Here is a 26,192-nt window from a genome sequence, read left to right as displayed (position 1 = left end):
GAAATCCGGGCTAGTTTTGCTTTGTTGGAGGCGGGGAGCTGGGATTTAACGGTCCAGTAATGCCCGGATGCAGCTCGAGCCCTTTTTGAATTTTGATCAAAAGTTTCGACTCCAGAAGAAATAACAGGATAGGGGGCCCTAGCGGCACTTGTGTGAACCCCCCACGACAGAAGACCCCAGCAATACCCACCTGCCCCTGACAGGAGACCCTAGCAATACCCCTCCAGGGTCCCCAACATCTCTGTCCCCCTCTCGGGTCCCCAACATTTCTCCCCCTCCCCCCCCTTCCAGGGTCCCCAACATTTCTCCCCCTCCACCCCCCCTTCCAGGGTCCCCAACATTTCTCCCCCTCCCCCCCTTCCAGGGTCCCCAACATTTCTCCCCCTCCACCCCCCCTTCCAGGGTCCCCAACATTTCTCCCCCTCCCCCCCCTTCCAGGGTCCCCAACATTTCTCCCCCTCCCCCCCCTTCCAGGGTCCCCAACATTTCTCCCCCTCCCCACCTCCCGGGTCCCCAACATTTCTCCCCCTGTTCCCCCCCCCCACCTCCCGGGTCCCCAACATTTCTCCCCCTGTCCCCCCCCCCACCTCCCGGGTCCCCAACATTTCTCCCCCTGTTCCCCCCCCCCACCTCCCGGGTCCCCAACATTTCTCCCCCTGTTCCCCCCCCCCCCCCACCTCCAGGGTCCCCAACATTTCTCCCCCTCTCCCCCCCCCACCTCCCGGGTCCCCAACATTTCTCCCCCTCCCCCCCACCACCTCCTGGGTCCCCAACATTTCTCCCCCTCTCCCCCCCCCACCTCCCGGGTCCCCAACATTTCTCCCCCTCTCCCCCCCCCCCCACCTCCCGGGTCCCCAACATTTCTCCCCCTCTCCCCCCCCCCACCTCCCGGGTCCCCAACATTTCTCCCCCCACCTCCCGGGTCCCCAACATTTCTCCCCCTCCCCCCCACCTCCCGGGTCCCCAACATTTCTCCCCTCCCCCCCCACCTCCCGGGTCCCCAACATTTCTCCCCCTCCCCCCCCACCTCCCGGGTCCCCAACATTTCTCCCCCTCCCCCCCACCTCCCGGGTCCCCAACATTTCTCCCCCTCCCCCCCACCTCCCGGGTCCCCAACATTTCTCCCCCTCCCCCCCACCTCCCGGGTCCCCAACATTTCTCCCCCTCCCCCCCACCTCCCGGGTCCCCAACATTTCTCCCCCTCCCCCCCACCTCCCGGGTCCCCAACATTTCTCCCCCTCCCGGGTCCCCAACATTTCTCCCCCTCCCCCCCACCTCCCGGGTCCCCAACATTTCTCCCCCTCCCCCCCCCACCTCCCGGGTCCCCAACATTTCTCCCCCTCCCCCCCCACCTCCCGGGTCCCCAACATTTCTCCCCCTCCCCCCCACCTCCCGGGTCCCCAACATTTCTCCCCCTCCCCCCCACCTCCCGGGTCCCCAACATTTCTCCCCCTCCCCCCCCACCTCCCGGGTCCCCAACATTTCTCCCCCTCCCCCCCCACCTCCCGGGTCCCCAACATTTCTCCCCCTCCCGGGTCCCCAACATTTCTCCCCCTCCCCCCCACCTCCCGGGTCCCCAACATTTCTCCCCCTCCCCCCCCACCTCCCGGGTCCCCAACATTTCTCCCCCTCCCCCCCCACCTCCCGGGTCCCCAACATTTCTCCCCCTCCCCCCCCACCTCCCGGGTCCCCAACATTTCTCCCCCTCCCCCCCCACCTCCCGGGTCCCCAACATTTCTCCCCCTCCCCCCCACCTCCCGGGTCCCCAACATTTCTCCCCCTCCCGGGTCCCCAACATTTCTCCCCCTCCCCCCTCCACCTCCCGGGTCCCCAACATTTCTCCCCCCCATCCCCGATAGGGGTCCCCAGCAATCATCCTCTTCCCGGAGCCGCGATTCTACTGCAGTCCGTTAAAACAGATAGAGTCAGTCCGGGCGTTGTCCCTGGAGACGCTGTTAAGCCCGCCTTCCGCGGGAACTGCGGGGCAAAGACCCGGTTTTCACCCGTTTGTGTACGAGCTGCCAGAGCACTCGGCGCCGTTGAAAGGGTTAACGCGTTTCTTTCTAATATTGTTTAAAATTTTTTTTGTGCCAATGGAATAAAAAAGGTGCGGCGAAGTGACCAGTGGTTAGTTTGTGTTTATTACTTTTAAACTCCTGGTGTTTGCGAAGAGGGAAGCAGCCGCTGACTGGAAGGCCTGGGCTTAGGTTGAGTGACGACCGCAAATCTCCAAACACAGCTCATCTCCGGTAGCAAAGGAAATTGGAGGGGGAGGGCGCGAATGGAGTTACCGGTCAGTGTTGTGGAAAGGGGCCGTGCCTGCTATCCTGGGACTGCCAACAGAGACCGAATGTCGGTGCAAAAGTTGCGTGAAGTAACTTCTCTTTCCGGTGCAGAGGAATCAGTTTACATTCCACCCGCTCTGCCAGTGAATAAACCACGGAGCGACAAATTAGCATCTAATGCAGATATGTCAGGAGGAGAGACTCTACCAGGTCAATGTCCATTCTTCTCTAGTGTTCAATCTGTTAACTTGAATTTAATTTGGTAAAATGCTAAATATATGTTTTCTATTGATTTACAACAGCGCATGGGTGAAACTATTATTTGCAAAAAGGTACTGCCACATAGTGAGGTTGGATGTTCGAAGGAAATCTTTGAGTGATGTTGAATTAATGCATTCATAATTACAGCAGAGGCGCCCATGGGTCTACATTGCATCTCTACAAACAGTCTTCTTCACATTTTGGGGCTCTTACTTATTCTAAAGAAATACATACCCTCCAAAGACATCAGTACATTTGGTTAAAGTAGAAACACTCGATACTATAGGGAATTTAGGAGAAACTTCTTCACCCAGAGGAATGAGAATATGGAACTCGCAACCACGGGGAGTGGTTGGAGGGAATGCATTTTAATGCATTTAACAGGAGCTGGACAATCATGTGAGGGTTATTCTGATAGAATTATATAGATGAATGAAGAGAAGAGGTTTGAGTGGAGTGCAGGTGCCAGCATAAACTACTTCGGTTGACTGGCTTGTTTCTGTATACTGGATATCCTATGTAATAAATGAAAAAAATAATATTGCAACTTTTTTTTCTCTCTCCAATCTTGAAGGTATACAAGGTGATTTGTGCTGGGGATAAGGCAAGGGTGGTTTCAGGGGCATGGAAACAACAACTTGTATTTATATAGTGTCTTTAATGCATTAAAATGTCCCAATTTGTTTCACATGCATTGTCATTGTGGAGCTGGAGGAGATCAAAGAGAGAGGGATTTGAAAATAAGGAAGGAAATTTTAAAATTGAAGCATTACTTAACTGAAAGCCAATGTAAATGGGTGAACAGACCTTGGTTGAGACAGGGCATGGACAGCAGAGTTTTTGATGACTTCAAGTTTATGGAGGGTAGAAAGTGGAAGACTGGCCAGGAGCATGTTAGAATAGTCAAGTCAAGAGGTAACAAAAGCAAGAATGAGGGTTTCAGCAGCAGATGAGAGATGGAGGTGGAAATAGGCAATTTTAGTGATGGTGCAGATATACAATTGGAGGCTCATCTTGAGGTCACACATGACACCAATGTTGTAAGCAATCATTTGTTTAGCTTCAGACAGTTGCCACAGAGAGGGATGGAGTTAGTGACTAGTGACTGCAGTCAATTAACCTTTTAAGGTAAGAACCTGGGTATTTAGGAATAGGAATGGAGCATTCAGCTCCTCAAGCCTGTTTCACCATTTGATGAGATCGTGGCTGATCTGTATTCTAACTCCATCGACCTGCCTTGGCTCAATATCCCTTAATATCTTTGGCTAGCAAAAAGCTATCGATTGCAAATTTAAAATGATTAATTGAGTTGGTATCTACTTTTTTTGTGGGAACGAGTTCCACACTTCCAGCACCTTTTGCGTGAAGAAGTATTTTCTAACTTCTCTTCTGAATGGCCTGTGATTTTTAAGCTTTTGTCACATTGCCCTAGACAACTCCACCAGTTTCTAACTCTACCAAATCCTTTCAAAATTCTGAAAACCTCAATGAAATCACCCCTTCACTTTCTATGTTCCAGGGAATCCAAGCCTTATTTATGAAATCTCACCTCATAGTCCAACCCTGGAACCCCGCTAACATTCTAATGAATCTTCCAAAGCCAATGTATCCTTTCTAATGTGCAATGCCTTAACGGTACACAGAACTCAAGATGTGGTCAAACCAGGGCTTTGTGTAGCTGTAGTAAAGTTGGTCACAGCTAGTGAGCCACTCAAACCCGAGTTACTGTTCACGTTACAGTTTTTTCGGTACAGCTATACTCAATTTAAAATCACAATTTTGGCAGAATACCTCTATAACAGAATTGTGAATTTTGATTTTCAGCATGATAATTTGAGACTTTGATGTGTGACAATAGCCAATGCATAAAGTACATTCTTAGCTAGTAGAAGAACCTGCAACTGGACCTCTTGTCACAAATTCCCACGTTCAAGACCTGTTTTGCCTAATCACCAAAACGAAAAGCTACACTTATTAAACTGTAATATTTATTTGCTCAGTTGGTAAATGTTGCAAATAGTATAGGTTAATTCACCAGCGGCCTTCCAAAATCTTTTAGTCAAAACAAAGATATTTATGTCTCAACGTGGTCGCATTTCATCTCTGATGACAGTGCAAATTTAAATCATCACTGTGTTGTGAAGAAGACTGTGCAGTAGTTATTTGGAATTGCATTGCTATCCATATTATTGATTCCTGAAATTAATTAAGTGATAATCAATTGAAATGACAAAATTATGTACAAATTTTCTTTCAAAGCCTGGAGAACCCTGCTTACATCATTCAAGGAGATGAGGCCATTTGTTTTATTTCTTTTTTAAAACATGTTTGCAAGTCTTAATGATTGCGTCCCAGCCACACACAAGCAAAATATTGTAGGTGCTTGAAATCTGGAGGAAAATGTTGAAAATACTCCTTGAGTATTTCCAGCATTTTTATTTGTTTATCACCATGTATTTTAAAATATATATGTTGCATTACCCTAGGGATACAATGGATTAGTAATAAACAGTTCTGCAAGTTTTGTTGTATTGAAATTACTGCATTTAAAACAAAATTAAAGAGATGCAGACCTCTTGAAAGCAAATCTGGTCTTTTTCTAAATTTGGTTATTGTCATTTTATGGAAATCAACAAAGCAAATTATTTATATTTTATTAATTATGAGTACTATGGATTATACGGCTCCGCTAGTTTTGTTTAATTATATCTTGGAACTTCTTAAAGTAAAGAAGAACTGTGAATATTTTGAAAACACTTTCCTGTTATTTTGCATTTCATGGAAATTGTCTATTCTTGATTAAGCTTTATGTGTGGCTCTTTTGTAAGGATTATGCTTATTAATTTATTCATATTGATTTGATTTCAGCACATGTACATGATTATAGAACAAAATCAACTGGTGTCCAGACTCAAAAAGAAACCAACTATAACAAGTTACCACAATGGGTGAGCAAATATTTAATTACCTATAAATTGAGTTTAGTAGCATTTTCTTCATTGAAAAATCTGTTATAATTCAGTCCAGTTTGGTTGGTTGAAAGTCTGTTCATTTGCTGGTTGTTAAGGGTCTTATGTAAAATATGTTAGTGCTGTTTCAAATCAATTACTTGTGTTTGCCACAGAGCACCACTGCTTTCACACTCTGTAAGAGAAACTTTTAACAGCTCAGTTTAAAGAACATTTCTATTTGAGAATGGGAGGCAGGGGAGGGATGTACAAACAACGTTAAATATTACATTTCCTATTAATTTTTGTACATTCCAAGTTATTAATCTTAAATTGCTGATACTAATGTACCTTGGTGTTCTGATTTAGAATTTATTTATTAATGAGACAACAGCTGTGTAAAGAGTTATTTCAAAATTCAAATAGGACAAAACAGCAAATAAAAAAATACAAGCACAAATAGGACAGAGTTGTCTGGGCTTCAAGGGCCAGATTGGCATGGCTTGGTTTATAGGTTGGATACCTACCACTGTTTTAGCATATTTGAGTGACAAATTGCAGTGACAATAACAACATGCATTTATATAGTGCTCTGGGGGAGGTGGGACCTGTAAAACGCTGGTTAGGTTGTACCTAAATAGAGTTGGGATTGAGTTCCTTGTGGGATGCTTTGCTAGTGCTATTAGGGAGGGTTTAAATTAACTTGGCAGAGATGTGAGAACCAGAAGATAATATCAGAGAGGAATACCAAGGAGTTCAAAATACTGGGCGAGATAGATAGCATTAAAATAAGGAATAGTTAGTTAATAGGTGGGATAGAGCAAGGGACAAAACAATAAAGAATAAATCAGGGTTACTGTGCATGTATGTGAATGTGTGGCATGTGAGATAAATAAAACTCGTGAGTTATAGGTTCAGATTGCCATGTGGACATATGATGTTGTGGTAATAACAGAGACCTGGTTTAAATAAGGACAGTCAGGGCGTTAAATATTCCTGGATACTAGTTCTCAGGAAAGATAGGAAAGGGAGAAAAGGAGGAGGGGTGGTGGCATCGATTTTGGGGAGCATTGCAGTGTTGGCGAAAGAGAATGTCCCAGAGGGGTCAAGGATGGACCCTATTTGGCTAGAGATAAAAAACAGAAAAGGTGCAATTACATTGCCTGGTATGGTCTGCAGGCTGCCAACCACTGGGAAGGATGTAGAGAAACACATTTAGTCGTGTAAAGAGCAGAGAGGGGCAAGAGTTCCTAGAGTGTGTTCAGGAAAATTTTCTACAGCATGTTTGCAGTCCAGTGACAAAGGAGGCATTGCTAGACATGGTTCTTGGGAATGAGGTGGGCCAAATGGATCAAGTATCAGTAGGAGAATGTTTACGGGACAGTGATCATTGTAGCACAGGGTTTAGGCTGATTATGGAAAAGGGCATTCTAGAGTAAGAATAATTAACTGGGGGAAAGCCAACTTCAATGGGGTAAGAACGGACTTGGGCCAAATGAACAGGAGTCAAAGATTGGCAGGAGAAATGATAGACGAACACTGGACTACCTTCAAATAAGAGAGAGTTTGGGCACAGTCAAGGTATATTCCCTTGAAAGGGGAAGGTAGGGCAAACAAAGCCAGAGCTCCCTGGATGACAAAAGAGATAGAAATTACGAAAAAGGAGAAAAGTTGTGCTTACGACAGATGTCAGGTAGAAAAGATAATTGGAAACTAGCCAGAATATAGAAGGTTCAGAGGGGAGATGGCAAAGCAAATAAGAAAAGCAAAGAAGGGATATGAAAAAAGGCTGGCAGCCAACATAAAAAGGAACCCCAAAGTCTTCTGTAGGCATGTAAATAGTAAAAAGGTAAAAGGAGGAGTAAGGCCGATTTGGGACCAAAAGGGGATTTACACATGGAGGCAGAAGGCATAGCTGATATATTAAATGAACACTATGCATCTGTCTTTACCAAGGAAGAAGATGCTACCCAGGCCATGATGATAGAGGGGATAATTCAGACATTAGAAGGGTTTAAAATTAATGAACAGAAGGTATTGGATAAGCTGCCTGTACTTAAAGTTGATGAGGAACCAGGACCGGATGAGATGCATCCAAGGATACCGAGGGAAGTGAGAGTGGAAATTGTGGAGGCACTGGCCATAATTTTGCAATCTTCCTTTGGCTCGGGGTGGTGCCAAAGGACTGGACAATTGTAAATGTTACATTCTTGTTCTATAAGGGTGTAAAGATAGGCCCAGCAACTACTGGCCAGTCAGTTTAATCTCAGTGATAGGGAAACTTTTACAAACAGTAATTCAGGACAAAATGAGTAGTAACTTGGACAAATGTGGGTTAATTAAGGAAAGCCAGCATGGATTTGTTAAGGGAAAATCGTGTTTAACTAACTTGCTGGAGTTTTTTGATGAGGCAACAGAGGGTTAATGTGGGTAATGCTGTTAAGTGGTGTACGTGAACTTCCATAAGGCATTTGATAAAGTGCCGCACAACAGACTTGTGAACAAAATTAGAGCTCATGGAATAAAAGGGACAGTAGCAACATGGATACAAAATTAGGTGAGTGATAGGAAACAGAGAGTAGTGGTGAACAGTTGTTTATTGAACTAGAGGAAGGTTTATAGTGGAAAACCTCAGGAGCCAGTTTTAGGGCTCCTGCTCTTCCTGAAATATGTTAAGACATAGAACCAGATGTGCAGGGCCCAATTTCAAAATTTGCAAACGATGCACAACTTGGAAGTATTGTGAATTTTGAGGAGGATGGTGTCGAACTTCAAAAGTACTTAGATGGGTTGGTGGACTGGACGGACAAGTGACAGATGAATCGCTTCACATTTCTCTGCATTAAATTTCATTTTGGTAGGAAAAATGCAGTGAAGCAATATAAAATAAAGGGTACAATTCTAAGGGGAGTGCAGGAGCAGAGGGACCTGGGTGTATGTATGCATAAATCATTGGAAGTGTCAGGGCAGGTTGAGAGCACGGTTAATAAAGCATACAGCATCCTGGGCTTTCTCAGTAGGGGCAATAGGGTACAAAAGCAAGGAAGCTATGTTGAACTTATATATAACACTGGTTTGGCTTCAATTGGAGTATTGCATCTAGTTCTGGATGCTGCACTTTAGGAAGAATGTGAAGGCATTTGAGAGAGTGCAGAAAAGATTCATGAGAATGGTTCCAGGGATGAGGTTTTCAGCTTTGTGCTTAGATTGGAGAAGTTATGACTATTTTCCTTGGAGAAAAGAATGCTGAGAGGGAATTTGAGATTATTTAAAATCACGAGGGATTGGGGCAGAGTAGATAGGGAGAAACCGTTCCCACTCTTGAAAGGATGAAGAATGAGAGGGCACAGATCTAAAGTAATTGGCAAAAGAAGCAAAAGCAATGTGAGAAAAAACTTCTTGATGCAGTGAGTGGTTAAAGCCTGGAATGCACTGCCTGAGAGTGTGGTGGAGGCAGGTTCAATAGAAGCATGGAAAAGGAAATTAGACTGTTATCTGAAAAGGAAGAATGTGCAGGGATACAGGGAGAAGGCGGGAGAATGGCACCAAGGAAATTGTTCATGGAGAAGTGTAGGAGTGCAGGCATGATGGGTTGAATGGCCTTCTGTGTTGTCACAATTCTTTGATTCAATGCAGATAAACTGTCTCAAAGTACATCGCAACAATGGAATTTAATGGGATGCTGAGCCAAAGAAGGAGGTATTAGGAGAGGCTAACTAAAAGCTTGGCCAAGGAGGTGGATTTTAAGGAAGGTGTTGCCAATGACGTATCATAAGAGAAGATGCAAAAGAGGGCAGAGTCGGAGTAAGGAGATTTGGGGTGGGGGAATGGGGTTGAAGAGTTCTGGAGACCATGAAGGATTTAAGTGGAGGGATGAATTTTAAATTGAGCCATTGGGGAATTGTCAATCAATATAGATCAACATTAATGGGTGATGGCCTTTTGGATGAGCTGAAATTTTGGAAGATATGGGTGGCTGGGTGGTGGACTATTGAAGTAGTCAATTCTGGTGATGGCAAAAACTTGGATGAGGCAGATGGGCTGAAATAGTTGCAGAGCCAGATGATATGGAGGTGCAAGTAGACCATCTTTTTGATGGAATGGATGTGAGGTTAGCTCAGGGTCAAATAGGCTGTCATAGTTGCAAACAGTCTGGCTTAGCCTAAGACAGTGACAGTGACTGAGACCCTAGACTAAAATTGCTTAGGGGGCAAGGGTACAGTGTTTGTTATGAGGCCTGAAGACAATGTCTTTTGTCTTCCATTGTTTAGCTGGAGAAGTTAGGTTTTTTTCCAGGACTGGATGCCGGACAAGCAGTCTGACAACATGGGTGGACCTAAGGTCTAAAAGGTAGTTAAGGAGTAGAACTTAACCTTCTTACCAAACTCTCCATTCCTCTGACAAATGTGAATCCCCCCACTTGCCTTTGACTTGTTGTGACAGCTGTGCCTTTAGTTGTCTTGACCCTATGGTCTGGAATTCCCTCCCTAAAACCATCTGACTTTCCAATTGCCCCTCCTTTTAAAGTACTCCTCAAAATCCAGCTCTTCAACCCAGCTTTTGGTTCTGCCTTCTAATATCTTTTTTTGGCATACTTATCTGTTTGATTATTCCTCTGTAAAGCACCTTGGGATTTTTTTTCTACATTAACAGTGCTTTGTAAGTGCGAAAGGTCTCATCTTCTGTGAACATTAAAACCTTATTTTTTTCTATGTTTTCATGAGGATGTAAGCATTCCTGGAAAGGCCAGCATTTGTTACTAATTCCTAATTGCCCTTGAGAAGGTGGTGGTGAGTGACTTTCAAATGAAGGTGCATTCCCTCATGCCTCTATCCTTTTTGCAACATAAAAACATATGACCCCTTACAGTGATTTTCAAAGATTATGCTCCTCCTGCATAACTTAACACACCTTGTTTGATAAAAGAATAATCCCATACGACTTCTGGATAACATTCAAGTTCCAGGATCACAGGAGGTGGTTGGCTACTTATGATCTACAGAAGTCATTTGGGACTGAGATAAAAGCACAATACTGCGGATGCTGGAAATCGGAAACAAAAACAAAGTGCTGGAAAAACTCAGCAGGTCTAACAGCATCTGTGGAGAGAAAGACAGAGTTAACGTTTCGAATCCGTATGACTCAAAATGACCCGAATTGCTCTGAAGAATAGTCATACAGACTTGAAACATTAACTCTGTATTTCTTTCCATTGATGCTGTTAGACCTGCTGAGTTTTTCCAGCATTTTCTGTTTTTGTCACTTGGGACTAAGGTGGCTCTTTTCTCATGAAAGCCTGCCTCTGGCAGGGAAATATGGTTGACTATGATCCTGGACTTGCTCCTGAACAACCTGGTATTGCCTCTATGGTTTCTCTAGTGTAGTGCTCTAAGAGGAAGTGCTGGAGGTCTGCTAGGGAATGATGTTTTGAAATCTGGCAGGTGGACTCTAGTTGCTATATTCCATTTGACTCTGGATCTTTGTGCGTTCTGAATAGCAGAATGGATGGTCTAAAGCTACTATCATGATATCGGAAATGCATGGACATACATAACAGGAAAGGATTACAGGCTGGGTCTCTTTTCTCTTGAAAAAAGAAGGCTGAAGGGTGACCTAAAGAGGTCTTTAAAATTATGAAACATTTTTTTAGGCTGGATACAAAGACCACGTTTCCTCTTGTGGAGAAGAGCATAACTAGAGGCTATCAATGTATACAGCCACCAAGAAATCCAATAGGGAATTCAAAAGAAACTGCTTTATTGAAATAGGGATGACAATGTGGAACTCGCTACCACATTCATTGAAGTGAATAGTAGAGATACATTTAAGGAGAAGGTAGACAAGCATATGAGAGAGAAGGGTGTGGAGGGTTACAATGATAGATTTAGATGAGGAAAAATGAGAGGAGGCTCCGGTGGAGCATAAACACTGGCATGGGCTGTTTGTGCTGAATGGCTTGTTTCTGTGCCGTGTATCCTAATTAATCAATGTAGATGCTGGTATCCTTGAGTTTTGGGTCCTGCAACTCCAAAACCATTGGAAGAATGAGGAGAGGCAAAATAAACTAGATGGTGGAATTTTAAAGGGAATGCAGGAACAGAGGACCTCAGGTGGATATGCACAAATATTTGAAGGTGGTAGCACAAGTGAAGAACACTGTTAGTAAGCATATGGAGCCCTTGACTTTACTAATGGAGGAACAGAGTACAAAAGAAAGGAAGTCACCAGGGAATACGAAAATTTTCCCTTACAACAGTGACAAACCACTCAAAAGTTCTCATGACTTTTGAAACACCAGTCTCATCCAAAGACACTAGAATGAAAGCTGTTTCTATATCATAACTGGAGAACGTGACACACTTAGCAGTTCCCACACAGCAACGGATCTGCACATAATTGCAGTCACTTTTGCAATTCCAATGTGTTCAGACGGGGTTCTAAATTATATGCTGACTGTTTCACTGGTATTGGCAAATTGAAAGGTGCTAAATGCAAGCTGCAAGTAGACCCTAATTTGTCCCCAGTTGTGCATCGATGACAACAAGTACCATTTCATGTCAGAAAACAAACAGGGAAGGAACTTCAGCGCCCACTTGATCTTGAGATTATTGAGAAAGTTGGGGATGAGCCTACCCCTTGGCCCTCACCCATACAGGCCGTCAAGAAACCAAAGAGCAAAAACCAGATTAGAATCTTTGTTGATATGTGGTCATCTAACCAAGCCATTCGACGAGAAAGACACTTGATACTGACAATCAGTGATATGGAGAAAGTGAACAATGCTAAACATTTCACTAAACTTGATCTTGATGCAGGCTTACCATCAAATCAAGCCCTCAGAAGAATCAAGGTATCTTTTGGTATTCTCCATTCACATTGGACTTTATTGATACAAGAGGCTCAACTTTGGAACCAACTCAGCAGCTGAGCTTTTTCAGTACATCATTCAGCCTGCACTTCAAAGACTTGAAGGTACGCTGAACATCAGCAATGACATTTTCATCTATGTCACACTGAAAGAGAACTCAAGACACACCTCCATGCATGCCTACAACATCTTGGAGAATATAACCTCACCATGAACAGAGACAGGTGCTTGTTCAGTGAAAGCAGAATCAGATTCTTTGGTCATGTGTTCAGCAGTGAAGGAGTATCACGGAAAGTTGAATTCATTGCAAATGCTGCAAATCCTACAAATGTGCAGAAAATCCAGAGTCTTCTGGGACCAATCATGTACTGTAGTCGCTTCATTCCTGTACTCTTTGTTCTCCTCATTGCCTGCCCTCCAATATAATCTGACCAAGTGGTTGTGGACCACATCACAGAAACAGGCTGTACACCAGATCAAATCTCTGTTGTCAGCAAGTTGCACAAATACCTATTTTGATTCTGATAAAAGCAGTTAACTAGTCCTGAATGAAAGTCCGGTTGGCTTAGGTGCGGTCTTTTGGAGAAAGACAAGACAGGTAAACCATTAGTCATTGAATAGCAAACAGATTGCTAACACCCACCAAGCAACATCATTCGCAAATAGAGAAAGAAGCACTCTCAATCACATGGGGTATCTTACACTTTCATCTCTACTTGTATGGAAACGATTTTGAAGTAATAGCTGACCGTAGGCCACTAGTAAGCTTGTTCAACAAACCACACAGCAAGCCACCCAGTCGAATTAGAGTGCTGGGTACTCCAACAACAAGAGTATGAGTTCCAAATTGAGTATCAGCCAGACAAACTCAACCCAGTGGACTATCTTTGGTGACATCTGTTGCCGACAGTCAATCGTGAGGAAATGTTGCCAAACAACATCTAAACTGTGTAAGCCTAAATGTGCTAAAGTCACTAAACTAGCTAATATCAAAGTGGCAACAAAGCAAGATGAGGCATTGGAACTGTGTATGATGGCAATGGAATCATAAAACTAGAAAGACATGATCAGGCGAGTGTCTACAAATGAAATTGCTCACACAGTACAAGATCTTCACGATGTTTGAAATCAGCTGACCATTACAAACACATCTGATTTTGTGTTACGCAGCAACTGCATTTTCATTCCGCATTCATTGATGAAATGTGTTGTCAGTATAGTACGTGAAGGTCACCTGACAATTGTCAAAACCAAGCAACTCCTTAGGAAAAGGTATGGTTACCAGGTATTGACCGCATAGTAGAGCACAAAATTAATCAGTGTTTGCCATGTCAAGCAACCACAATGTAAAATTTTCATGATTCTCCCAAGATGTCTGAACTACTTCCAGGAGCATGGATTGAAGTTGGTGTTGGTTACGCAGATTTCTCCATTGATGATCACCTGCGCATCAGTGACAGCTGCAGCAGATTCCCAGTTGTGGAAATAGTTAGGTCAACTTCAACGAAAACCGGCAATCAAAAGCGCGACCAGATTTTCACCTTGTTTGGAATCGCTAAAAATGGTGCGAGGTGACAATAGATCCCCATTCAACAGTGACAAGTTTAGAACATTTGCGAACCTGGGTTTCAGTCATTGCAAACTCACACCCGGTTGGCCAAGAGCTAATGAAAATATTGAGAGATTTATACGTACCTTGAAACAAGTGATATGTATATATATAGCTACAGCTGAGCACAAGTTGTGGAAGCAGGAGTTCTTATTGTTTTCTTTGCAATTGCAGAGCAAATCTTCACTTGACTATTGGAAAGCCTCGCTACACTCATCTTTGCACATCCTACACACATGTCGTCCTGAGCTACCTGCAGAGCTAATGATTAACATGTACACGATCAAGAAGGAAAGGATTGATAGAAGTAAATGCAGAGAGAAGCATGGAATTTAGAACTGCACCGCTAAAGCCAGGACATAGTGCTTGTGAAATGTGGTGATTGTGTTTGAAAGCAAACAGCCCCTTATGACATCCAGTCATTTGTTGTAACCAACACAAGAGGACCATTGATTATTGTTAAGCACAGTTTGCAAATCATCACACAAAATGCATCATTCTTCAAAGCAAAGAAAACGCCATTCATCAGCATTGAATCCGATTCCGACATCAACATTTCAGATGAACAACGAATTAAATGAGACTACACCTGATATCAGACGATACCCTACTTGTGAGTGAAAACGTCTACCATACTTAAGTGACTATGAAGTGAACTATTTTTAGTTGATTAAATCTTTTGTCTCTTTTTGTATATGACTGAGTGCATTGTTAATAATAGAAAAGTTTGCATATGTAATAGTGTTGCTGGTGAAGTTGAATGTTCAAGTTATGCTTAAGTTTATTGTTTATACTTTTGGAAACCAACCATTGAAACATGCTATGCCTCTCATTTATTAAGAAGGGGAGGGATATAGTGTGTTGAAAATTGCATTGTGCATTTTGTCCACTTCAGGCTACCATACACACATGTATCTCTAGAGGGAGTCTAGAAGAAAACTAAAAATAGGCCAATACTGGTTTAAAAACGTTCACTGATTTAAATACATTTTTTGGATAATCTGCTTTCGGGGGAATCCCAGACCAGGAAATAAACAAAGCTTGTGGTTGTTGGAGCCGCAGTTCTCAAAGCTGTCTGATACGGGTTATGCGTGTTGACACTGAAGCAAAAGTCTCAGTGCGGATTCTTGGCACCTGTTACTGAGAGAAACACTTCCTGGTTCGAGTTCCAAGTGGAGAAAGGATTGTGCCGAGAAGCAAACGAAGGGAACTCGTAGAAGTTTGCTTCAGGTCTATTCCTGTTCCACTTAAAGACTTAAGGAGACCTTACTCATTGAGTCTATAAAAAGAATCCATATTTTAACAGCAAGTGCAGTTCTGATTCTTGCTGAATATCTTACTGTGTCTTCCCAAGAACTTCACAGGCAATGTGCCTTTGGCTCCCAAGGTCTAAACTCTGGAATTCCCTTCCTAATCCTCTCCATCTCATTCCTCTTTTAAAATAAAAACAGAAAATGCTGGAAAAACTCAGCAGGTCTGACAGCATCTGTGGAGAAAGAAACAGAGTTAACTTTTCGAGTCTGTGAGATACTTTCTCAGAGCTTTTATCATTCCTCCCCCCCCCTTGAAAATGCTTATTAGAATAGTGCTATATAAATACAAGTTGTTGTTGTTTGTTGTAGTGAAGCTCAATTCAAGTAAATTCTAGACCCCAGTGTTTAATAGTACTGATAGGGTTTTGCTACCCTGGAGGAATCCTTTGTTTGGTAGTCCTGAGAAATGATCTTTTGTTTTAGTTGAACTGGAAAGGCATTCAGGAGTGCATTGGAGCTTCTGGAGTTTGGCAGCATTGAGATTTTGCACAACTTACTGGTAGATTCCTTGTATCTCAATAGTGGAAGGGCATTAGCTGGACAGCACTGGGAGGAAGATATGTGGGTGTCCCAAACCTGGCAGCACTAGTTTTTACCTTTCTAAGGGATCTCTACAATTGGAAAATTTGCTGCTTGTGATTGTGATTGGTTCTTGGAAGTGTTTCTGGCTGTCTTTGTCTTCTCTCTCTTGCTCCCCCCCCTCTCTCTCTCTCTCTCCCCCCCTCCCACTTTATCTGTCTGTCTCACGGGTATCTAAATTAAAATGTTTACCTCTTTCAAGTCTACAGTGTATAGGGGAAGAATCAATTGATTTAATGCCTTTCTTTCAAAACTTTTAATTTGTGTTCATAGATTTAAAGATCCTCATTTTAAAGCCATGCGTTTTGTCCTACTAGTTTAATTTTCATGTTATTCATAGTTAAAAAGCAAAACTTCCCATATTTTGAAAAAAACAGGAGTTAGTTGGAGTATATAAGTTTTTCTGTGGGACAGGTTTGAGGTGAGAGATTCAATTACAGAGACGCTGCAGCACTGCCAGTGACACGAGGATGTAATTACAGTGTACAAAGCTTGCAAGAGCAGTTCTGTTATAAAGTTATAGGAATTTTAAATGGCAAGAGATGAAGAAAGGTGCACGCAAATGTAAGAGATTTTGATGTGCTAAGTATTTCAAACAATTTAGTAACCTATGTTTAAAAAAAATTAAACGCGATGGCCTGGATTGTAGTGAGAATAGTGGCCAGGCTATTGGCACTTACTGTTGTTATAGTACAAAGTCAGATGGCGTCTTCTTGTATTCACACATTTAATTGTAGAAATCTGGAATCTGCTGTTGGAAATATCTTGTTCCTCCATAGGGTGTGCTATAATAATCCTTGTCAATAGACTCAACACTGAAATAAATGTAATGGCTGAACTTGGGACATTAGGCCACTAGTTGTCCAATAAACATGCCAAAAAAAAAATATTAGAGCTGGTGCTTTCAGAAGTATGTGAATTTTTGATGACATGATTATATAAGATTAGGGCTCATGGGATTTGAAGTAATCTATTAGCTTGGATTGAGAGTAAGAATAAATGGTCCATTTTCAGGTTGGCAGGTTGCAACTAGTGGGGTGTCATAAGGATCTTTGCTTGGGCCTCAGCTATTTACAGTTTATATCAATAATTTTGATAAGGGAACCAAGTATACTGTTATAGAATCATAGAATGCTAACAGCATAGAAGGAGGCCATTTGGCCCATTGTGCCTGTGATGGCCCCCTGAAGGAGCAATTCACCTGGTGCCACTGCTCAGCCATTGCCCTGTAGCCCTGCAAATATTTCATTTTCAGATAATGTATCCCAAGTTTTCTATTGATACAAATCTGTGGGAAAATAAGCTGTGAGAAGTACGTAATGGGATATAGACAAGTTAAGTGAGTAGACAAGAAGTGCACAAATGAAGAAATGTAAAGTTATCCACTTTGGTAGGAAGAATAGAAGCAAAGATTTATGTTCAGAGGGTTTGGGTGTCCTTGTACATGAAGCGCAAAGTTAATATGCATGTACAGCAAGCTATTAGGAAGGCAGATAGTGTATTAACCTTTATAGCAAGGGTGTTAGAGGATACAAATAAGGAAGTCTTGTTGTTTATAGGGCTTTGGTGAGACTACATCTGGAGTGCTGTGTACACTTTTGATCTCTGCACCTAAGGAAGCTTATAGTTGCTTTCAAGGCGGTACAATGAAAGTTCATTGGATTGATTTCTGGGATGAGCAGGTTGGCTCATGAGGAGAGATTGCACCTATATTCTCTGGATTTTTGAAGAGCAATAGGTGTTCTCATTGAAACATAAAAGATTTGTCGAGGGTTTGACAGAGTAGAGGCTGAGAGGCTGTTTCCCTGGCAGGAGAGTCTAGATTAGTCTCAAGATAAGAGGTCGGTCATTTAGAACTGAGGTGAGGAGAAATCACCACTCAGAGTTGTGAATCTTTATTTTGTACTCCAGAGGGCTGTAGATACTCATCATTGAGAATATTTAAGCGTGAGACCAATGGATTTTTGGACATTAAGGGAACCAAAGATATAAGGGACAGAGTGGGAAAGTGGATTTGAGATAGAAGATCAGCTGTATTTTTACTGAATGATGGAGTTTGAGGGCCATATGGCATACTTCTGCTCCTATTTCTTATGTTCTTATAAAGACAGATGCAAAGTACTTATTTCGTAAACGAGCCATGCCCTCTGCCTCCACTAGAATATCTCCATTTTGTTCCCTAATTAGCCCCGCCTTTCCTTTGACCACTTTTTTAAAATTACTTATATGTTTATTAAAGAGTTATGAGTTCCCTTTTTATGTTACCTGCTGATCCATTCCCATTTAATAAAAACAGAAAATGCTGGAAATGATCAGCAGGTCTGGCAGCATCTGAAGAGAGCAAAACAGAGTTATCTCTGTTAAAAGGTTATCACTCTGTTCATTCTGTTTCTCGCTCCACAGATGCTGCTAGACCTGATGAACATCTCCAGCATTTTCTGTTTTTATTTCAGATATCCAGCACCCACAGTGTTTTGTGTTTGTAATTTTGTTTAATCCATTCCCACATGTTACCCCTCTAACTTCCTTTCTCAATTCTCTGTATATTCTATATTGACCTGGTTCTCCCTTGTATTATGGGTCTGACATTTAGCATAAGCTTTCTTTTCCTGTATCTCATATCTTTAGTCATCCAGGGAGCTCCAGCTTTGGGGTCCTTTCCTTTTGCCTTTGTTGGAACGTGACTAGTTGGTACCAGATCTATCTCCTCTTTGAAGGCCCCAAATGCTCATTTATTGTTTAATGTGTCAGTATTTGATTCCAATCCACCTGGACCAGAATATTTTTAAACTCACTGAAATTAGTCCTCATGTAGTTGAGCACTTTTACATTTGATCGCTCTTTGTACTTCTCCATAACTACTCAAATCCTAATATTGTGCTCACTGTAATCCAAAAATTTCACCACTGAAACATGATCCACTTGCCCCACTTCAGTACCCAGAACCAGACCCAGAACTGATTCTTTCTTTGTTAGGCTGCAAACATGCTGATCAAGAAAGTTCCCTTGTACACATTTCAGGAATTCCTCTCCTTTGCCTTTAACACTGTAATTTTACCAGTCTATGTTACGATAATTGAATTTCCCATTTCCCCCTAATCTATAATTCTTGTATCTTTCTGGATTTTTCCTGCAAATTTATTCTTCTACCTCCTTCCTATTATTTGGTGACATATAGTAATCACCTAGCACAATAATAGCTCTGTTATAGCTATTGGAGCTATAGCTCCTATTCCAACCAAATAGATTCTGTCTTTGGACATTCAAGTGCATCATTCCTTTTCAATACTGCCATCCCTCCCTCACTTTCCTGACCATCTATTAACCAGGAATATTAAGTTCCCAATCCTTCCCTTATTGGAGCCAGGTCTCAGTTATTGCCACTATTGTCATAATCCCATGTAGTCGTTTGGTAGCACAGAAGTTGAGTATTGCTTGAAAAAAGAGTCATGTCTAAGCGTTTTGTCTTGCATTCATCAGGATGCGTGCAAGAATACTAATATAAGGGAAAACAAAAATTTACACTGTCTGTGAAGTGAGAGCTAATTGGTTGGCAAATGGCGTTGCCATGGAGAATGCGCTACTAATGGTGACTGACAGTTAACTGCCAAGCATTGTTTGAAATTTAAACCAGTCAGCCTGACCCTGATTGGTCAAGGCATTGCTCCGAGGAATGAGTCAGCGAATGGCTGTCACTTTTGTTTTTGTTTTGTTTAGCTGAAAATGGCTGGTTGGGTATGGTCTGTAACCTGCCGATTGCAGCGGGCTGGGCCATGCTGCTTTACATGTCCTGTCAGTCTTTGGGACATATGGCCTACATACCGAACATCACACCGGCACCGAAATTAATATACCATGTTACTCATTTGTGTGATAGGCAGAACGTCTTTTTGGCCTGATGGCAGCATCCTGTTAGTGGTGAATACCTCTTGTGTTGCTACTGTATAGCAGCGTGAAACAGCTAGCTTCACCTGTTGCCCAAATTCTTGAGATACCTTGACCTTCAAGGGTAATCTGAGGTAGACTGGGCAATTGTCAGGGCCGAAAGTGACGGCCTTAGGCTCTTTCATGAGTTTGCGTGATATCAACCAGCCTGTGCTTGCAAAACTCAAAATACAGTATCGAACATTAAATATGATTCTACAATTGGACAACATTTGCTAAATAATCCTCAATAAGCTAAGAATTACGCTGACAACCAACTTAAAATTGTCAGTTGGGTTCTCAGTGTGGCGCATTTGCCTGTACTGGAAGTTACATATATTAATACACAGGGCCCTGTTCTTTCCAGACAGAAAGAACATGTACATATATTGTGCCTGTTTCAGCTAAACAAAATAAGTGACAGCCACTCGCTGACTCATTCCTCAGGGCAACGCCTTGACCAATCAGGGCATACGAACATATGAAGTAGGAGTAGGTCCCTTGAGCCCTGTCCGCCATTCAGTAAGACTATGGCTGATCTGAATGTAACCTCAACCCACATTCCTGCCTACCCCAATAACCTTGCTAATCAAGAATCTACTTAGCTCTATCTTAAAAATGTTTAAAGTCTCTGCTTTCACTTTCTTTTGAGACAAAGAATTCCAAAGACTCCCAACCCTCCTGAGAGAAAAATTTTCTCCCCATTGCTATCTTAAATGAGTGACCACTTATTTTTAAATAGTGACCCCTAGTTCTAGATTCTCCTGCATGAGGTAACATTCTCTCCACATTTACCCTGTTAAGATCCCTTCAGGATCTTGTATGTTTCAATCAAGTCGCCTCTTACTCTTCTAAACTTCAGTGGATGCAAGCTGAGCCTGTCCAGCCTTCCCTCATAAGACAACCGCCCATTCCTGGTATTAGTCTCGTAAACCTTCTCTGAACGGCTTCTAATGCATTTTCATCTTTCTTTAAATAAGGAGACCAATACTGTACACAATACTCCAGATGTGGCCTCACCAATGCCCTGTACAACTGAAACATAACCCTCCTACTTTTGTAATCAATTCCCCTCACAATAAATGACAACATTCTATTAGCATTCCTAATTACTTGCCATACCTGCAAACCAACCTTTTGTGATTCATGCACCAGGACACCCAGATCCCTCTGAATCTCAGAGCTCCTCAATTTCTCACCATTTACATAACAAGCTTATTTTTTATTCTTCCTGCTAAAATGGACAATTTTACATTTGTCCACATTGTACTCCATTTGCTAGATCTTTGTCCACTCACTTAACCAGGTTCAAGCTGCCTGGTTTAAATTTCAAACAATGCTTGGCAGTTAACTGCCAGTCACCATCAGTGGTGCATTCTCCATGGCAATTCCACTTACCAACCAATCAGCACACTCTTCACATTCAGTATAAATTGTTGTTTTCTCCTTATATTGGTATTCTTGCGAGTGTCCTGATGAGTGCAAGATGAAAGGCTTAGGCATGTCTCTTCTCTCAGCAATAATCTCATGTGGCAATTTGTGCCTGCAGCTCACCAACCTTATTGACCATGCTCTATGCATTTATTACATACTTGTACCCCATATCCACCTTGGTCTGCCTTGCACTTCTCCCTGTCTGATCCCTTCTATTTTTCTTTATTATTCTACAGTGCTTTTTATTCTAATTCCATTTGTCTACCCTAGTGCTCTGCACTTTATTTCTCTCTCGTGCTTCAATCTGATGCGCCACCTCCTGACAAATTAATTTAAATCCACCTAATAAGACCATAAGACGTAGGAGCAGAAGTAAGCCATTCGCCCATTGAGTCTGCGCTGCCATTTCAATGAGATCATTGCTGATCTGATGATCCTCAACTCCACTTTCCTGCCTTTTCCCCATAACCCTTAATTCCCTTACTGATTAAAAATCCGTCTGTCTCAACCTTGAATATACTTAACGACCCAGCCTCAACAGCCCTCTGTGGTAAAGAATTCCACAGATTCACTACCCTCTGAGAGAAGAAATTCCTCCTCATCTCTGCCTTAAATGGGCGATCCCTTACTCTGAGATTATGCCCTCTGGTCCTAGACTGTCCCACAAGAGAAAACAACCTCTCAGCATTTACCCTGTCAAGCCCCCTAAGAATTTTGTATGTTTTAATAAGGTCACCTTTCATTCTTCTACACTAATGAGTACAGGCCCAGTCTACTCAACCTCTCCTCATAAAATCCCTCCATACCCAGGATCAACCTAGTGAATCTTCTCTGGACTGCCTTCAAAGACATCTTTCCTTAGATAAAGGGACCAAAACTGTCTACAGTATTCTAGGTGTGGGCTACCTAGTGCCTAGTATAGTTTTAGCAAGACTTCCCTATTTTTATATTCCATTCCCTTTGATATAAAGGCCAACATTCCATTTGCCTTCTCTATTACCTGTTGATTGTATGTTAGCTTTTTGGGATTCATGCATGAAGACCCCACAAAACCCTCTCTGCTGCAGCTTTCTACAGCCTTTCTCCATTTAAATAATATTCAGCTCTTCTATTCTTTCTGCCAAAGTGCACAACCTCACATTTTCCCACATTATATTCCATCTGCCACTTTTTGCCCATTCACTTAACCTGTCTATATCCATATATAAACTCTTTGTGTCATCCTTGCCACTTGCCTTCTCATCTATTTTTGTCATCTGTAAACTTGGCGATAGTACATTCACTTCCCTCATCCACATCATTAATACATATTGTAAATAATTGAGGCCCCAGCACTGCTCCCTGTGGCACTTCACTAGTTACAGGTTGCCATCCTGAAAATGGCCGCCTTATCCCAACTTTCTGTCTTCTATTAGTTAGCCAATTCTCTCTCCATGCTGATATACTACCCCCAACACCATGGGCTCTTACCTTATTGAGTAGCCTTATGTGCGGTACTTTATTGAACACCTTTTGGAAATCCAAATATATTACATCTACAGGTTCCCCTTTATCTATCCTGCTTGTTATCTCCTTAAAGAATTCTAATAAATTTGTTAGGTATGATTTCCCCTTCATAAAGCCATGCTGACTCTGCTTGATTAGATAATGCATTTCTAAATGCTCTGCTATTACATCCTTTATAATAGACTCCAACATTTTCCCAATGACAGATATTAAGCTAACTGGCCCATAGTTACCTGTTTTTTGTCTCCCTTTTTAAATAAGGATGTTACATTGGTAGTGTTCCAATCCTCTGGGATTTTTTCAGAATCTAAGGATTATTGGAAGATTACTACCTGTGCATCTGCTATTTGTGTAGCTACTTCCTTTAATATCCTAAGATGCAACCCAAAAGGTCATGGGAACTTATCAGCCTTTAGCGCCATTAGTTTCCCTATTATTTTTTCTCTAGTGATAGATATTATATTTATTTCCTCCCCCTCTTTTGCCCTTTGATTATTTAGTATTTTTGGAATGCTATTAGTATCTTCTACCATGAAGACTGATGCAAAGTATTTATTCAACCCTTCTGTCATTTCCTGGTTTCCCCATTATTATTTCCCCAGCCTCATTCTCTAAAGGGCCTATGTTCACTTTGGCCTCTCCCTTCCTTTTTCTATATTTAAAAAAGCTTTTATTGTCTGTTTTTATATCCACAACATAAGTTAACCTTGGTGCAGTGAAATTGGTTGGGTGTAACCCATCCATCTTGTACATAACCCTCCTGCACTAGAAGTAGCCTCACTGCCTCAGGAATTTCCACCTTCCTCCTGCACTATTTGTCCAGCCACCCATTAACTTGGCTTATTTTACTACACCTCTCCTCAACAGCTTGTGACACTGAGAGTAATCCTGAAATTGCCATGTTTTGAGGACCTGCTGTTGAAAGTTTGACTGCAATACCTCAATTCTTTTCCTTCCTATGTTGTTGCTTCCAACATGGACCATGACTTCCGGCTGTTCCCTGTCCCTCCTGCATACTGTTTGGCATTTGCCATGTGACACTAATACACTGGTATAGAAAAACTAGACTCCCCAGTTAAAGAAAGTAAGTATTGGATTTATAGGACAAACTTAAAAACGTCAGGATGACCGAAGGTATTTTATAACCAATTAAGTGCTTTTTGAAATGTAGTCATTGTTGTAATGTGGGGAATAAATGCTCTCTAAGAATGGGGAAGAGCAAGAAAGCAATTTGTTTTGAAAATCTTTTCTTGATTCCAGTTTTGTAGAATTGAAGAAGGGTCATATGGACTTGAAATATTCAGTCTGTTTTTCTCTCTCCACAGATGCTGCTAGACCTACTGAGTTTTTCCAGCATTTCTGTTTTTGTTTCAGATTTCCAGCATTTGCAGTATTTTGCTTTTATATTATTGTAGAATTTAAGCAAGTCTTTGAAAAATTTTGGAAAATTTACTGATTGTTTTTGCACTTATAAAACAGTGTTCAAGTTCAAATCATGAACGAGCAACTGCAGGACATGTTCCAACAATACCAGCAGATGGCAGCAGACACGAAGGTATGACCAAGAGCGCACACTTTCAAATTGGCTTAGTGGCATGTTCTGAGAATGTAAATATGTGAAATGGACTGGTGATTTACAGTTTTTCAGTTTAAAATGTGTCACCCACTGCTTGTGTCATTTTTCAGTTAATAGAGCACTATGGCACAGGCTGTGAGTTTACTTGTGATTGCTGTAAATTCAGCTTCATGGTTAGTCCACTGGAAATGCAATTTCAAGGGCAGATGATAAACTTCTCTGCTACTTTTTGGATTAATTTTGTGCTGTAAGTCTGATATTGGTTGTGTAGCAACATTTGATTAATTTTGAAATTAAAGCATAGGAACAAGAGTAGACTATTCCACCCCTTGAGCCTGTTCTGCCAATCAGTTACGTTAGGACTCATCTGTATTTTCATTCCATTCACCTGACATGTATCTTTCTCCTATAATTACATGCTTAACTAAAATCTATTGATCTCAGTTTTGAAATTTTCAATTGATCTAGTCTCAGCAGCCTTTTGGAGACAATATTTTAGATTCCCACTAGCCCTGTGTGTGAAGAAATGGGGTTGAATTTTATCAGGCAGGGTCCTGTAAAATGGCAAGGGAAAGCAGGAAGTGGAGTGTCCGCCAGCTTCCAGCTACCAGACGATATTATCAGCACACCTCCCCTTCCCCCAACAGGCCAATTGAGCCACCTAAGTGACCTTTAAGGCCCTGGCATTCTTCAAGCAACAAATGGCCTCCACAATTTGGGGAAACCACCAGGTAAACTTTGCCAGTCTTCCAGCAGGCTTACGGGGTGAGGGAACTGCTTTTCGGGCACTCCTTGGCCCAAGAAGTGACCACTCCCCCCTCCCCCCTACCATGGCAATAGTTGCGCCCAAAGCAGCGGCATCGCTTGCTCTCACCAATCTCCCTGTACCTCTCAATCCCTCACCAGGGCCTGCCTGATTGGCCCCAACATTCCCACACCATATTTAACTGGTTGGGAGGAAGCCGTCCTTCCATTGTGGCTGTTCTTCCAGGTGCAGTCCCAGTAGTGACAACCGTTCTGGTGGTGCTGCTCATGCTACTGTGCTGCCATCCCTCTGACTGGCCAGCAGCTTCTGGGGGCAAGCAGCCATCCTTCATAGGGATGGTTGCCCCAGCTGCCAAACCAACAAGATGCGGTCCTGGGTCCCACTGACAGTTCAAGTGGGATTGTGACTCGCTTTCAGGCCTGTCTGGGGACTTCTGCTGCAATAAAAAAATTCAGCCTGTTTCCTGATTTCATCCCTGAACAGCCAAGCACTAATTTTAAGGTTATGTCCCTTGTTCTGCTTTCCCTCAGCAGTGGAAAGCATTTTCTCTCTCTACCCCATCTAATCCTTTATTTATTTTAAACACTTCAATTAGATTGCTCCTTAATTGTCAAAACTCAGGAAATTTTATGTCTAAACTGTGCAATTTGCCCCCAAAGTTTTACCCTTTTAATTGTAATATTGTTCTGTGAATCTGCTCTCCTCCAAGGGCAGTATATCTTTACTGTGGTAAGATGTCCAGAACTGAATTCAGTACTCCAGATGCAGCCTAACCAGAGCTTTATACAACTGTAGCACACCTTTTCCTCTTATGATAAAGGCCACCATTTCATGAGCCTTTTAATTTTTTTTGTACCTGTCCACTAGATTTTAGTGATTTCTGTATATATCTAAATCCTCCACAGTTCCTAGCTTCTCACCATTTAGAAAATTCTCTGACCTATCTTATTTGAGTCCAAATGAATCTCTCACTTCCCACATTGAATTTCATCTGCCATGCTATTGCCCACTCACTTTATGTATTGATGTTCCTTTGAAACTTTCTGTTCCTGTTTATGCTACTGTGCCATCAAACTTAGTGCTGTCAGCAGACTTGGATTTATGACACCCCATTCCTTCATCT

The 26,192-nt window shown here is 42.2% G+C and overlaps 1 protein-coding gene across 6 annotated transcripts in view; it reads left to right on the top strand.

Annotated features, from left to right (window-relative positions):
• Positions 1-1,951: 1,951 nt before the first annotated feature.
• The window catches only part of kiaa0586 (KIAA0586 ortholog), a 667,340-nt gene continuing 643,099 nt past the window's right edge, over positions 1,952-26,192 (top strand). For 4 of the 6 annotated variants that reach the window (XR_005946263.1, XM_041214268.1, XM_041214267.1 and 1 more), the window contains exons 1-3: positions 1,952-2,495; positions 5,415-5,494; positions 24,207-24,282. Coding sequence is in view for 5 of the 6 variants with exons in the window: in XM_041214268.1 (XP_041070202.1) it covers positions 2,282-2,495; positions 5,415-5,494; positions 24,207-24,282 (370 nt within the window). In the remaining variant the exon portion in view is untranslated. Of the gene's footprint in view, positions 2,496-5,414; positions 5,495-14,145; positions 14,585-24,206; positions 24,283-26,192 lie in introns of all 6 variants that reach the window. The other 2 variants (XM_041214270.1, XM_041214271.1) reach the window with 2 other exon arrangements.

Source organism: Carcharodon carcharias, chromosome 20, assembly GCF_017639515.1.
Source record: "Carcharodon carcharias isolate sCarCar2 chromosome 20, sCarCar2.pri, whole genome shotgun sequence".
NCBI classification, from domain to species: Eukaryota; Metazoa; Chordata; class Chondrichthyes; order Lamniformes; family Lamnidae; genus Carcharodon; species Carcharodon carcharias.
Note: the sequence above shows the minus strand (reverse complement) of the source record. Positions and strands in the feature narration are given on the sequence as shown.